Source organism: Hippopotamus amphibius, chromosome 5 (genome assembly GCF_030028045.1).
Source record: "Hippopotamus amphibius kiboko isolate mHipAmp2 chromosome 5, mHipAmp2.hap2, whole genome shotgun sequence".
Classification (NCBI taxonomy): domain Eukaryota; kingdom Metazoa; phylum Chordata; class Mammalia; order Artiodactyla; family Hippopotamidae; genus Hippopotamus; species Hippopotamus amphibius.
Window position 1 is genome coordinate 34,544,266 of NC_080190.1, and position 15,206 is coordinate 34,559,471.

The 15,206-nt window shown below is 35.8% G+C and overlaps 1 protein-coding gene across 2 annotated transcripts in view; it reads left to right on the top strand.

Moving 5' to 3' along the window:
• The window catches only part of NOC3L (NOC3 like DNA replication regulator), a 30,047-nt gene that overhangs the window by 11,090 nt on the left and 3,751 nt on the right, over positions 1-15,206 (top strand). For both annotated transcript variants that reach the window (XR_009053854.1, XM_057735970.1), the window contains exons 9-19: positions 1,057-1,232; positions 1,649-1,777; positions 5,315-5,446; positions 6,944-7,024; positions 7,381-7,481; positions 9,558-9,630; positions 9,712-9,775; positions 9,861-9,932; positions 10,292-10,473; positions 11,836-11,964; positions 12,675-12,772. Coding sequence is in view for 1 of the 2 variants with exons in the window: in XM_057735970.1 (XP_057591953.1) it covers positions 1,057-1,232; positions 1,649-1,777; positions 5,315-5,446; positions 6,944-7,024; positions 7,381-7,481; positions 9,558-9,630; positions 9,712-9,775; positions 9,861-9,932; positions 10,292-10,473; positions 11,836-11,964; positions 12,675-12,772 (1,237 nt within the window). In the remaining variant the exon portion in view is untranslated. The remainder of the gene's footprint in view (positions 1-1,056; positions 1,233-1,648; positions 1,778-5,314; positions 5,447-6,943; positions 7,025-7,380; positions 7,482-9,557; positions 9,631-9,711; positions 9,776-9,860; positions 9,933-10,291; positions 10,474-11,835; positions 11,965-12,674; positions 12,773-15,206) is intronic.

The following is a 15,206-nucleotide window of genomic DNA, read 5'->3' on the forward strand; positions in this document are numbered from 1 at the left end:
GAGGAGATAAAGCCATCATAAAGTCTCTTTTTTCTGAGTTCTAAAAAGATCATGGTAAAATATATATAACATAAAATTGATCATTTTAACTTTTTAAGTGTATAGTTCTGTGGCATTAAAAAATTCAGTGTTGTGCAGCCCCCACCACCATCCATCTCCAGAACTTTTTCATCCTCCCCAACTGAAATTCGGCAACTATTGCATGTTAACTGCCTGTTCCCTTCTCCCCGCAGCCTGTGGCAGCCACCATTCTGCTTTGTAATTTGACTTCAGTATGAATTTGACTACTCTAGGAACCCCCTAAAGTGGAATCATATAGTATTTGTCCTTTTGTGACGGACATTTCACTTAGCATAATGTCTTCAAGACTCATCCTTGTTGTGGCTTGTGTCAGTATTACCTTCCCTTTTAAGGCTGAATAATTTCCCATTTTATGTATATGCTACGTTTTGTTTATCCGTTCATCCATCCATTATGAAATCTTGTCAATTTTAAGTAAATAGAAGATATCGTTCTTACGGTGAATACAGTCTGAGGAAAAATCACATGTATTAGAAGCAAGTTTAAAACAAAGGCACTGTCGTCTATACTGTCTTTCTCATCTCTGGCTGTGTATGATGTAGAGGGAGTTGTTGAACCTGCTTTAGAAAAAAATCAGCATATTTTCGTATTCAAGGTACTGTGTTACAGTAACAGAGTATGTATGTAGATATTTCTATAAAAGAGGTACTGTGAATCATCCATTATTTTGAAGGAGAATTTAAACCTGTGCTGGACCTCCTGGGTAAAGATACCACAGTGAGCCTTAGCAGGAAGTCAGGGGAAATGATACTTAACGGAAAGCCAAGATTCTTGTAATTGTGGCTAGAGTCACAGGGTAGATGATGGTAGGCAAATTTTAATAACCTTTGTACTTGTGTCTAAGTGTAGACAACTCATATTTAAGAATTTGCACGGTATGTTGATTTTTCATATTATTGCTTGTTACTGTAAAAGAAACTAATCAGTTGAAATTTTCACCAAGGAGCAAAGTAACTACAGTTGTCTTTTAATTAGACTGGAAGCAGAGGAAGCTGAAGAGAAGTAACGTGGTGTCCTTGAAGGCCTACAAGGGCCTGGCAGAGGTGGCTGTGAGGAGCCTGTGCGAGCTGCTGGTGGCCCTGCCGCACTTCAACTTCCACAGCAACATCGTCGTGCTGCTCGTGCCTCTCATGAGTGACGTGTCGAAGTCGGTGGGTTGCTCTTGTTGCTGTTGTCCTTAACAGAATCACAGGCCATGGGATTATTTCTCTCTCTCTCTCTCACAATTCTTTTGGAGCTATTATTTATTGCTAAAATAGGGTCCTTTGTTAAACACTGGCTCTTCAGGAATACTGTCTGAGTGTAAATTTGTTGCAGTGGTTCTGAATAGGCAGGAGGTGGTTTTGCCCTCCAGGGAACCTCAGGCTGTGTCCGCACACATTTTGATTGTCAAGACTATGATGGTAGGGGGTGTTGCTACTGGCATCTGGTGGATAAAGGTCAGGGAGGCTTCTAAACATCTTGTGGTCCACAGGACAGGCCCCCACAACAAAGAGTTATCTGGCCCAAAATGTCAGCACTGCTGAGGTTGAGAAACACTGGTTTAGTGTAACATTTTGTTTTTCAGATATCTGAAATGTGTTGTGAAGCAGTAAAGAAACTCTTTAAGCAAGATAAATTAGGCCAAGCTTCCCTGGGTGTAATTAAAGTGATTTCTGGTTTTGTGAAGGGCAGAAATTATGAAGTTAGGCCAGAGGTAAGCCTTTCTTTTCTCACTTTGCATGGTGATTGTTTTTAAATTACAAAGTTAATTTTCAGTTGTTATGAGGAATTTATTTTTTATAGTTGTGTGTAAGTATATAGTGAAAGTACTCAATTCCCCAAAAGTAAATACTCATAACAGTTTGGCATGTATCCTTCCAGAAGTTTTTCTATGCAGATAGAGAAGTACTTTGTTTATATTTTAAAATAGAAAAGAACATTTTGGCCACATTTTATTTTCACACTTGTGTGAGTATTCTGTGAGTTAAATTTCTAAAGTGTAGATACTGGGTCCAACAATATACACATTTAAATATTTGAGAGCTAATGCCAAGTTGTCCTCCAAAACCATTTGATCACTTGTCTTCCCACTAGTGATAGGAGGGTCATTTCCCCACAACCTATCCAATGTTGAATATTTTTACTCTTTAATCTTATTTAGTCTGGTAGGTGAAAAATTATATAAATTAATACATATTATTTTGTTTACGTATTTTTATTTGTGTGTTTTTACTTCCTTTCATACATTTATTAGTTACTTGAATTTTTTGCCTGTCTGTATTGTTTGCCAGTTTTTCTCCTCAGGTATTTGTCTTTCTTTATGACATAATAATTTTTAAAATATTCATTTATTTCAATAAATATGAGCTATCTACTAGGCACTATTCTAGGTCCTGGGAATAAAGTAGTGAATAAAAGAAACAAAAGCTTCATGTGTTTGTTGAACTTACATTACATATTAAGGATATTGTGTCTTTGTTATATATTGAATAAGTTACAAATATTTATTTGTTGCTCTGTCTTCTAATTTTGTATTGTTGTTTTGCTTTGTAGAAGTTTTGCATTTTAAATACTTATTTTGCAGAGTTGACTTTTTTGTATTCAAGAATATCAAGTGTCTTGCCATTTTCTTTTATGTTCTTAAGTGAAGTTTTATAGTTTTCTTCATTTGTCTTAGAAATTTTTAATCATATAGTCTTGATTGTTAACCTGATTTTTTTACTGTTTTGTTTCCTAATTTTGAAGTCTTCCTTTGCCATCAAATCCTTTTTACTCCTTAAAGCCGATAATTTTAGTTGAACAGATTACAAATATTAAGCTTAAATATTACTCAGAATTTTAGAATAATCAGATAATAAGACTTGAACGTGAAATTGTCTGTAGGGAAACACTTTCATTTAAGTGATGGTATTAGAATATAAACTGCTTTCTTTACTTTCTTGGTGTTTGTTTTGTGTATGTATATTGTACAATGTGATTTTTTTTAAGATATACAATGTTAGATTTAATATATGTGTACATTGTGAAATGATTACTACAATCAAGTTAATTAACACATCCATTGCCTCTCTAGTTACCTTTTTGTGTGTGTGTGATGAGAATACTTAAGATCTACTCTCTTAGCAAATTTCAAGTGTATGATACAGTATTATTAACTGTAGTCACCATGCTGTACATTAGGTTCCCAGATCTAATTCACCTTATAACTGAAAGTTTGTATCCTTTGGTGAACATTTCCTCATTTCCTCCTTCCCCAGGCAACCACCATTCTACTCTCTGGTTCTGTGTGTATGACTTTTTGAGACCATACAGTATTGGTCTTTCTGTGTCTTGCTTGCTTTACTTAGCATAATGTCCTCCAGGTTCATCCATGACAGAATCTTTCTTTTTAATGGCTAATATTCCATTATAAGTATATACCACATTTGCTTTATTCATTCACCTGTCCAGCAGACATGTAGATTGTTTCCATATCTTGGACTTTTGTGAACAGTGCTGTAGTGAACATGGGAATGAAGATACCTCTTTGAGATACTGATTCGTTTCCTTCAGGTATATACTCAGAAGGGGGATTGCTGAACCATATGATAATTGTATTTTTAATTTTTTGAGGAGCCTCCATACTGTTCTGTAATGGCTGTATCAATTTACATTCCCACCAACAGTGTACAGGAGTTCCCTTTTCTTCACAACCTCACTAACGCTTTATCTCTTATCTTTTTCATAATAGCCATTCTAACAGGTGTGAGGTGTATCTCACTGTGGGTTTGATTTGCATTTCCGTGATGATCAGTGCTGTTGAGCATCTTTTCATTTACATGTTGGTCATTTGTTGTTTGTCTTCTTTGGGAAAAAAACTGTATTTAGGTCCTTTGTTCATTTTTAGGTCAGGTTGTTTGTATTTTGCTAGAGTTGTTTGAGTTCCTTATGTATTTAGAATGTTATCCCTTATCAGATATATGATTTGCCAATATTTTCTCCCATTCCATAGATTGCCTTTGCATCTCGTCGTTGGTTTCCTCTCTGTGCAGAAGTAGTCTGATCTTGTTCGTTTTTGCTTTTGTTGCCTGTGCTTTTGGTGTCATATCTGAAAAATTAATGCTCAAATGGTGTCAAGGAACTTTGCCCCTGTGTTTTCTCTTCTAGGAGTTTTATGATTTCAGGTCTTAGCATTTAAGTCTTGAATCCATTTTGAATTAATTTTTGTGAGTGGTAAGATAAGGGTCCAGTTTCATTCGTCTGCATTTGTGGGTGATATGAGCACATAGAATAGTCAGATCTTTCTGATACCTAGAATGACTTCAGGTTTGGTATTTATGCTTTTAGTTCTTCCTTGTTTCCATTCCGTGCTTTAAATGAAGTTTTCAGCTTTTCTCCAAATGTACATATTGAAACCTCGAAATAATACAAATCTGTAATTCCTTTTTTTCCCAAGAATACTGCTCTAACTGCAGGTCAGTAGAGTGGTTTCTTCCCCAGAAAGTGTTTTAAACCCATTTGTCTTTATGTTTGGATGGTTGCTGTAGCAGACAAAATATCAATTTCTAAATTAGTTTCTGAATTTTTTTGAATGGCTTAAGGCAATAGTACATGTGGTCCTTGGCCTAGCATCAACTGGCAGTTACAGATACAAATTCTGGGGCCCCACTGCAGACCTGCTGAATCAGAAACTCTGGGGATGGGGTCTAGCTATTTGTGTTTTAACAAGCCCTCCGGGTGATTGTAATGTTTGCCAAAGTTGGAGACCCATTGCCTTAAAGAAAAATAAATTGCCTTAAAATTAATAACACTGGTGTTCGTGTTGTTTTTTTTTTAATTGGGAAAAAAAGATTAGAACTGTTCACTGCAAAACTGAATCTGGTTTGGGAAATTAAACCTGGTTTAGAGATATCTAATATCCTCTCCTCCCATACTGGTCCAAACCTTTTTCTGGCCTGTCTACTCTTTGTAACCCTATCTACCAGTGCCGCAGAGCGTTCTCTCTTCCTTGTTCTTATTCCACGGCAAAGTAATATTATGTGTGTTTAGCCAAGTACTAGTGTCCTTTCATAGACAAAAATTACCGAATATGTTTAGCATAAAGCGAGTAGAACTTTGTGTAAAATGTGATAAAAACTGTTTCAAAGTTTTTTGTTTTTTGAGTTTTTCGGCATGAAGGAAGGAGATGACATTGTTAAATGCTTATTCTGTTTAAAGTATTTGAGGGCAATATAAATATTCAGCTGTGTATTTGTTTTTTCTTCAATAATAGATGTTAAAAACATTCTTGTGCCTAAGAATCAAAGAAGTAGAAGTGAAAAAAGATACAGAAGATATTAATAAACCAAAAAAGTTCATGACTTTCAAGGAAAAGAGGAAAACTCTATCAAGAATGCAGAGGAAGGTTTGATTGATTTCCTTTTTTGTTTTCATTGATTTTACATTAAAATCATAATATAGGCACAGGTAAAAATGATAGTTAAGTTATAAATATAAATATTTAAAATCTGATATTTAGAGAATTTTATTTTCCCCAGTTATTGCAAAGAAATGTTTTTTATTAAATCAACTTAAACTGACAGTTCATTAGCAAAGACAGCAATAGATGAAAAGCTTCTCTTGCTGTGCTGGCTTTTAAGATCCTCTTAGATTCGTTGTGATAGCAGATTCCTTCTTTAACAGAAAGGATGTATTCATGTGAAGTTGGCAACAAAGTAGGTTTTAACTGAATCTTGTTTCTCTGTTGGTTTGTATTTGAAACCTAGGATGAAGTTCCAGCCTTTTGTTTATTTACTATAAGGCTTTGGAAACATTTTTTTAATATTTTGAGAAATGGAGCTAATAATAGCACCTACCTTGCAGGGTCATTGTGCAGTTTAAATATGATGAAGTAGAAAAAGCACTGAGCAGAGTGTACAGGGCTGGGCGTACTTTCTAAACATTAGTTACCACTACTGCCCTCATTATCATGGTCACTTCTCAGAACACTTCTAAACAGTTTATTAGGGTTATCAAATGGGTTATAAAAACAAAAGAAGAAATAATTTCCAGGGATATCCATCTTTGAATGTGTCTAATAAATTTTGAAAACAAGACATATCAAAATAGATTTAATAATTGTTAATGAATGCAGGTAAATATTTAAATTATTTATAGCATACTGTCCTAATATAAGTTGGATATGCATGCTAGGAACAGCATGTATGTAGCTACAGTGGGGAAACAAAGAGCCAATAAACAGCTTTTTAACAACGTCATGTGAGGACAGGAAGCTCTGTTCCTCTGTTCTTCAGTCCCCTGTGTCTCAGGCAGCTTAGGAACCACTGTTTGCTGCTCTTACAGCATAAGGGAGTGGAAAAAAATTGGTTTTTTTGGTTGAATTTCTGTATGTATGCTATCTGGTTTTATGCATTGTATGTAAGTGAGTTTGGGAAGTATTGTTGATGACTGGTTTCCACATTATAGATGATTAACAATAAGAATTATTTCTGGGCTCAGCGTGTTCTTCCTTTTTTTTTAATTGTAAAAATTTAATTTAAATTATAGAAAACTAAATTATAGAGTAGTGTAACATATCCCAGGTATTTACCATTCTGATTGAGCAAATATTAACATACTTCAGTTTTTTTCTTGAAAAGAAAGAAACCACTGGTGATAGAGTTGGAGTCCCTTTGTTCCTCTCCCCAGTCCCATTCTTTTGCCTTCCTCCCAGAACGCAACCACTGTCGTAAATTTCGTTTGTGTGCGCTGCTTATCCATTTTTTCTACTTTTGCTTATATATGTATCTGTAGACAGTCTATGATATTAGTGTATGTGTCTCATAATATTGACACATAATGCCACTCTGAAGCTAGCTTTTTCACTCAGTGGTACACTGTCGTTTTTTAAATCTATTTTCAGTGGAAGAAAGCAGAAGAGAAACTAGAGAGAGAGCTTCGGGAGGCAGAAGCTTCGGAGAGTACTGAGAAAAAACTTAAAATGGTAGGCAGTTTCGCACTCTCATGTTTTTAAAATGTTTTGTTAAATGATTTTAACTAGAGATTTATTGCTTCAACTTATGGTTATATGATTTTTGTTTATTTCATGGGGCTTAGATATATGATGTGCAAAAAATGATAATGTGGTTGATGATGTTAGTTTTAGGGAATCACAGGATGTGTATCTTCATTCTGTTTTGTTGAAGCTCTTAAGATTGAATAGTGGGGAAGATGGGAAAGGACAGAAAAGATTGAGCTTGCTTTTTTTTTTTTTTAAGATTGAGCTTTGAAAGCAATAGTTGTGGTAACTCAGGAGAAAGTGTTCTAGGTTACACTGAAGCCATTTTGTCTGTTCCGCAGCACACAGAAACTCTGAATATCGTGTTTGTAACCTACTTCAGAATATTGAAGAAGGCCCAGAGGTCACCTCTCCTGCCAGCAGTTCTGGAAGGTCTTGCCAAGTAAGGGCTGTGTAGGTTGAAACCTTTTAGATTCTTTCTAAATAAATAAGACTGAAGTAACAATGAATTTTAAACAGGGTTCACTAATGATGACTCGGTGTCCTTCTTAGTTCTCATTCCTTTTTTTGTCACCAGCCTTTTCTTGAAATTGTTCATAACTCTGTGCTTTTTTGGTTTTCTCACCTCAAACCTTTGTTTTTTAAATCTCCTTCACTAACTTTTCCTGCTTATTCAGTTCTCGCTGTCCCTAGGGTTCATCGCTCAGTTCTGGTTTCCTTCTGCTCTGGTAGTCAGTTTTTAGTCTTGTGTAATCTGTTCCTCTTAAGGTAGGTCTTTTTGTATTTTCTATCAACACTAATGAACCTGTTGGGGGATGTGAGCCAGAATGATGGTTGTCGTGATAGTTTTCTACAATTATTTCAGTTATTAGCTTGTAGGACAGAGCTACCCAATGGAAATAAAGTGTGAGCTACATATGTAATTTAAAATTTTTTGTTAACTACATCGAAAAGGAAAAAGAAACAGGTGAAATTAATTTAAATATATTTTATTGAACTCATTTTATCTAAAATATTATTTTGACATACAGTCATTGTTAAACATTAATGAGGTATTTGCCATGCCTTTTTTCATAATGTATCTTCGAAAAGTGGTATATGTTTTACATTACAGCACATCATCTCAGTTTGGACTAGCCACATTTCAGTGCCCAGTGGCCAGTGACTACCATTGTTGAACAGCACAGCTTTAGAAATAGGACTAATGTCTGGAAGATAGAGAAAAGACAAATTCAGTTCCATGTAGAAGAAATTACTCTAATAACTGGAGCTGTTTGGTGATGAGATGCTTTGTCTTATAAGCTAGTGTGGTCCTTGTCATTGAAAGAGAGGTTGGTCAGAGGTTCAAAGAGAAGGGATTATTCTTACATTAGATAGGACCTGTTTGTTTTTTTCAATGACTCATTTCTTCATTTAAAGAAATTTTTAATAATACTCATTTGAAAAATTCCAATAATGCAATTAAGAATTAAAAGATCACACGTTCCCTTCCTTCCTCTGTCAGTATGTAAATCTGCCCACCTGTCTTCTTTCATACAAATCAAGGCTTTCATACAAATGTATACTGTTTTGTTCACTTCCTTTGGCGGGGCGAGGGGCGGGGGCGGCGATAAGCAGTTATGCTGGGTATCCTTCCATGTTAGCACACATAGACCCACTTTTTTTTTTTAAAGTTTGTAATACTCCATGTTATGGATATGTAATACTTTATTTGGCCAGTCCCCAGTGCTACACTGGAAATATTTTCAGTGTACTTGTGTGCATATATTGCTAGGTCAAAGAGTGTGCTTATTTAAAATTTTGAGAAATATAGCCATATTACTTCCCCAAAAGGTTGTACCAGTACACAGGGAATATATGACCTCAAAGGTTCTTCCTTCTTCAAGTTTACAGTGTGAAAGGCTCTTGCACTAGTATTGAAGAGCTATCCTGACTTTAACTGCTTCAGTGCCTAATTTTATGGTGCTCTGACAGTTAGTAGCTCACATGATTCCTTCTCTTTCACTCTATTGAGTGATCTCAGTTATTTCTAGAAATAGAAGGCCAGGAGCGTCACTAGACACTTGGTGAAACATTTTTCCTTTTGTTTTTAAAGTTTTCATAGGGTCCATTTTCTTATAAATAGCAGCAACCTTTCCTCCTTCCCTTCTTTCTGCCCCGTTTTCCTAGGAGCTATTGCTGCTGACTCCTTTGTAACTTAGAACATTGCTGGACACCTAGTCAGCTTGTCTCAGAGAAATTGTTTGCTCTTAGCAACTTCTTTCTCTGGGTAAGAGTATTTTTGATGTATATTTAGTTTGTTTAATGCTTCATATATTCCTGCTGAGTATAGTGTCCAGTCGTGGATGAATTGTCCAAGAGGCCAATCTGAACTCATGAAAAGTATTGATAATCCCCATCATCTCCATCATAGCTAACATTTTGAAGTAAGGAATATGAAAGGTTTTAAAGTCAAGTTTAATTTTTAGCCGCTCTTTGTTTTTAGGTTACCTTTTAACTAAGTTTTGTTTGATTCTAGGTTTGCTCACCTTATAAATGTGGAGTTTTTTGATGATTTATTAGTAGTTCTGCATTCTCTCATTGAGTCTGGTGTAAGTAACTCTACTAATGAATTACTTTTTAAGATAGGAATTGTAATTATTCTTAATATCCTTTTTTTTTGTCTTTTTAAGGACCTAAGCTATCAAGAAAGTCTTCACTGTGTCCAGACTGCTTTTCATATTCTTTCTGGGCAAGGTATGACAGTTTCTTCATCAAATTTTGTTTGCTTTGCTTTGGAGGCTGAGACATAACCTAATTGGTGTCTGTTGTCATTTCAAAGGTGATGTTCTAAATATTGATCCAATGAAATTCTATACACACCTTTACAAAACACTGTTCAAGTTACACGCAGGTATGTATGTTTAGATAATGTGTGTTTAATAAATCTTTATCTTTTAAGAATATATTGTGATTGGAATTATAGTCAATGAAAATTGAGAAATAGGAGCAGGTATATAAAAGGCTGGCCTGCTAGTGTCACACATCTGTATTTAACCTTAAGTGAGACTTGGAGTGAGAGAACTTTTGGAATTGACTGGAGATGCAGTGCAACTCACAGCATCACATGAGCAGTGTAGCACTGCTTCATCGTTTAGGGAAATGATGTAGGACATGTATGACAGGTTTGTCTTGGACTTTTCCAGAGTTCAGTGAAGTTGCATAATGAAAAGGTAATGAGAACAGCCTTGAAGTGTTTATCTGCTGTTGTAGGTGCTACGAATGAAGGTGTTGAGATCGTCCTCCAGTGCCTTGATGTCATGCTGACTAAGCGCAGAAAACAAGTTTCTCAGCAGCGGGCCCTTGCCTTCATCAAGCGCCTTTGTACCCTTGCTCTTCATGTGCTTCCAAATTCAAGCATTGGCATTTTAGCAACTAACAGAATATTAATGCATGTAAGTAGTGATACAAACAAATAGAGCTAAGTTCTTGCAGTGCAACAATGGTGTTTTGTTCAATATGTGTTTTTTTCCACCCATTTACATTATTATTTGAATTATAAAAATAATTCACATGTGTAAGAAGATTAGGTGATAAAAGAAGTACATAAAATTACAAAGGGAAAGCATTCCATCCTTACTGACACTCTCCAGAAATAACCATTTTTACCATTTGGTGGGTATCCTTCCAGAAGACTTAAAAGTATTCACTTATAAATGTGAACACTAAACACACACAAACAAGAAAACTTTTTTGTTTTTAATGGAGCAATAATATACATTATTGTTCTGTAACTTTTTTAACACTTAATGGTGATGAATACGTTTTTGTGTCAGTACAAATACAACTACTTTCTCTTTAACAACGATATATGAAGTTATTGGTTTAACAAATACATAGATCTTACTATGTGACTTCTACTGTTATAAATGCTTTACAAAAATTAAGTTGCTTAGTTTTGATAACAACTCTGTGAAGTAGCTACTATTACTATTCCCATTTTATAGATGGGAAAAACTGAGGTCCAGAGAGACTAAGAAACTTGCCTAAAGTGACACTGCTAGTAGGTGGCAGAGGTGGGATTTAAATTTAGACAGTCTGGCTTTTATACTTTGCATTTTTCTTTTGACGGACATAAGTTGTTTCCTTTTTTGCTATTACAAATGATGCTATAGTGAATATTCTTATATTCGTATCTAATGTAATTATTTCTGTGGGAAAGATTCCTAAAAGTGGGGTTGCTGAGTGAAAGAATGTTTCCTTTTGCGAGATAAAATGAATTCTTTTCAAAGCAAGCTAAGAAAATATTCTTTTCCAGTTTTTGTTCTCTTATGGAATAAACTTAAATTGCAAAAATTAAAACTAGATATAAAGTGCATGTGCTTATAGCTCTTAAGTATAAAATCAAATTATGTTTAAATACAAATAAAAGTATAGACTCCAATAACATGCTTAAAATTAACATATTAGTTTAAATTAATTATTTAATTAATTTACTTATTTATTGGCTGTGTTGGGTCTTTCTTGCTGCGTGTGAGCTTTCTCTAGTTGCGGCAAGCAGGGGGTCACTCTTCATTGTGGTCGGTGGAATTCTTATTGCTGTGGCTTCTCTTGTAGAGCACAGGCTCTAGGCGCATGGGCTTCAGTAGTTGTGGCACACAGGCTTAGTTGCTCTGCAGCATGTGGGATCTTCCTGGACCAGGGATCAAACCCATGGCCCCCTGCATTGGCAGGCAGACTTTTTACCACTGCACCACCAGGAAAGTCCCAACAATATTACTTTAATTAATTCTCCTTCTTGTGTGTTGCTTTTGCAGACTTTCCCCAAAACAGATCTGCTGCTTGACAATGAATCTCAGGGAAGCGGGGTTTTCCTGCCGGAGCTGGATGAACCTGAGTACTGCAATGCTCAGAACACTGCTCTGTGGGAATTGCATGCACTGCGGGTAAGAGTCCCCCCCACCACCCCTCTTGTGAGCAGTTTTTTTCAGTTTTCCCCCAAGTAGTTATAATTGCCAGAGAACTTAATATATTTTGTTCTGGGACTGCCTTTCCTAGAATTCCTGTCTTAATAGTCTACATTTCACTTCGCTGTTACTATGAAGATGTTGAGATGTGTTTTCTAAGGAAGCAGGGAGTGATGACAGTATTGTGGAGTGAGATTTCATGAAATCTTCCCCTGACACTATTCAGAATAGAAGATTTGTTATCAGGCACTTTTTGTATTGTATTTATATTGTATTGTATTGTATTGATTGGGTCCTATCCAGGGAGACTTTCAGAGGCCTGCCAGTTTCAAGAGGGTTTCACCTGTATACAGTGTGGGCAGCAGCATTACAGGGAGGCTCATAGGAAATATGTTTCAGGAAACCTGTTATAAACTAACTTTTTTCACTCTGAATGAGAAATTGCCTTTTGATTTTTCTTTTCATACTGTAAAAGCAAGGCTAAGCTATGTCACTGGTAACTTGGTCATCAAGCAGATTTGTGTTGGAATCCTGTGAGCAAAGATACTGTTTTTTTCTGTAGATATGTGGTTCTAATGAATTACATGCACATATGTGGTATTTTAAAAAGTCAGTGTTCATTAAAGTGTAGCTAGTGTCTTATAAAATATTGACCCATGCAAAATGTGGTTGTCCTGTTTCCCCTTCAGCGACATTACCATCCCATAGTGCAGAGATTTGCAGCTCACCTCATCGCTGGAGCCCCTTCTGAAGGCTCAGAAGCACTCAAACCAGAGTTGAGCCGAAGGTATTATTTAGCATTGCCTTATTATAGAACTGCAGATTTCAGTTGATAGCTGTTTTGACTATGAGAAAAGTCTGTTTTACAAAGTAATAGATTTCAAAATGTAAAGTGCTGATTGGTTATCTGGATTTGGTCCACTTCATATTCCTGAATTACTCTGAAGAGAAAACATTGCTGACTGTGATTTTGTTTGAGTAATTACTTCATCTTTTTGGGGGGTCATAAAAAGTTTCACACATGCAGATAAGTAGAAAGCTTAGTAAATGTATGCTCATTACTTAGGTTCAGCATTCAGTAAGATGATGCCATATTTGTTTTATGTGAAGATCCATGAGTCCAACCACAGATTTCTTTTTCTCTTTTTTTTCCCCACCTCCGAATGGTTCTGCTAGGACCAGGAAAGTAGAAGTGAGGAGGAAGAGAAAAGAAACACTTTGAATACTGCCACCCAGAAGGGAGTAGTTTCTCTCCTTGGCCTTCACAGCCACTTCTGTTCAGTGCCTCCTGACCTGTGAGAGTTTGGACTGGCACTTCCAGTATTCACCTTACACTCTTCCAAATGGGGAAAAGGGTCCTCCTAAAAGAAGCTTCTTTTCCCACAACTTTTTATTCTGAAAAATCTCAGCAAAGTACAGAGAAGTTGAAACAGTAGTAATTATCTTTTTGCCCCTCACAAAATCAGTTAAGAAATACTTGTTACACAGAAAAGAAGAGAAAATTGTATAACACACTCTTGTAATATTCCCACCACTCAGAATTAATATTTTGCTGTACATAGATTTTTCTCCTTCTCTTCAATCCCATTGCTTTCTTTAAATCAGAGATCACAGATAAGTGACCTGTAGGCAAGATTTTCTGGCCTCTTTAGTGTTTGAACAAAAATCTATTATAATTAGTTGCTGTCTTTTAAATGTTGGAAGAATTCACCTAAAAATCACATTTCCATCTTCTTTTGAAATACTGGGAGATTTGACAAAACAGGTATATATTTTTGCATGGCAGTAGTCAGCTGCTTCCCTCTCTAAATGAGGCATAAATTGTAATTTCCTGTAAACCCTTTTCCTTCTGGGTAGGATAACCTTTGCCGTTATTAAATAATAAAATGGCCACTTACTTTTGTCCCCTCATACTTCCCACATGTTCCCCAGCTTTGTTTTTCAAAATTAAAAAAAAAGGAGAAAATGATACTTTGTCATATTTTCACAGTCTTTTTCTGGCATGTTTTTGTCAGAGATCTTCCACATTTGCTTCATTTATGCCAGAGGTTTCCTTCTCTGGAGGATGATGAGGAATGGGTTTATCCTAAAGGCTTGAGAAAGGAGACTCATGATGAGCTTCCCCTGGGGAATGGAGCTTGGGATGTGAGCCTAATTGCAACCCTTGTGGGCCCTTGCCGATCTCCTTTGGAAAATGTGAACAAATCTTAAATCATTAAGGATTCATTTACATGCGTGGGTATAGACATTTATCCTGTCCTGATTGGCCTCTCCTTGCTTTCAGTCCAGGCAAACAGCTAAAGGGTTGAGCTGTTTGAAATCTGTGGAAGATAACGCCATGCCCTATGCTCTCATGACTAACTTACACTTAGCTGCATCTTGTTCACATAACTGGTTGAGTTGGGATTTGATCACATTAAGCTTGAGGTCTTTTGTTCAGCCTTCGTTTTGTTCAGGCCTATATTTCTAAAGGTATACCAGATCTCTCTGAGGTGGATTTAGTTGGATAATGATGTAATAACATGGGGATTCAGGATTTATTTTATGTAAGTGTGTTTTGTTGATTTCTGAAGAAAGCAAAAACACTAATTAGAAAAGATATCTGCATCCTTATGTTCACTGCAACATTATTTATAATAGCCAAGATATGGAAGCACCCTAAGTGCTCATCAATAGATGAATGCGTAAAGAAGGTGAGGTGTATGTGTGTGTGTATATATATATAATGGATATTACTCAGTCATGAAAAGAGAATTAAAGCCTGCCATTTGCAATAACATGGATGGACCTAGAGGGTATTATGCTAAGTGAAATAAGTCAGAGAAAGACAAATACTGTATGATTTCACTCAAAAAAAACAAATGAACAAAACAGAAGCAGAATCATAGATACAGAGAACAAACAGGTGGTGCCAGAGGGGAGGCGTTAGGAGGAGGAGAGAAATAGGTGAGGGAGTTTAAGAGGTACAAACTTCCAGTTGCAAAGTACATGAGTCACAGGTATGAAATGTACAATGTGGGGAATATAGTCAGTAATTGTGTAATATCTTTGTATGATGACAGATGGTAACTAGACTTATGGTGATCATTTTGAAATGTATAGAAATATCAAATCACTATGTTGTGTAACGGGAACAAACATAGTGTATGTTATATGTGAAAGTTAAAATAAATCTTGAGTTCTCATCAAAAGGAAAAATTTTTTTTCTGTTTCTTTAATTT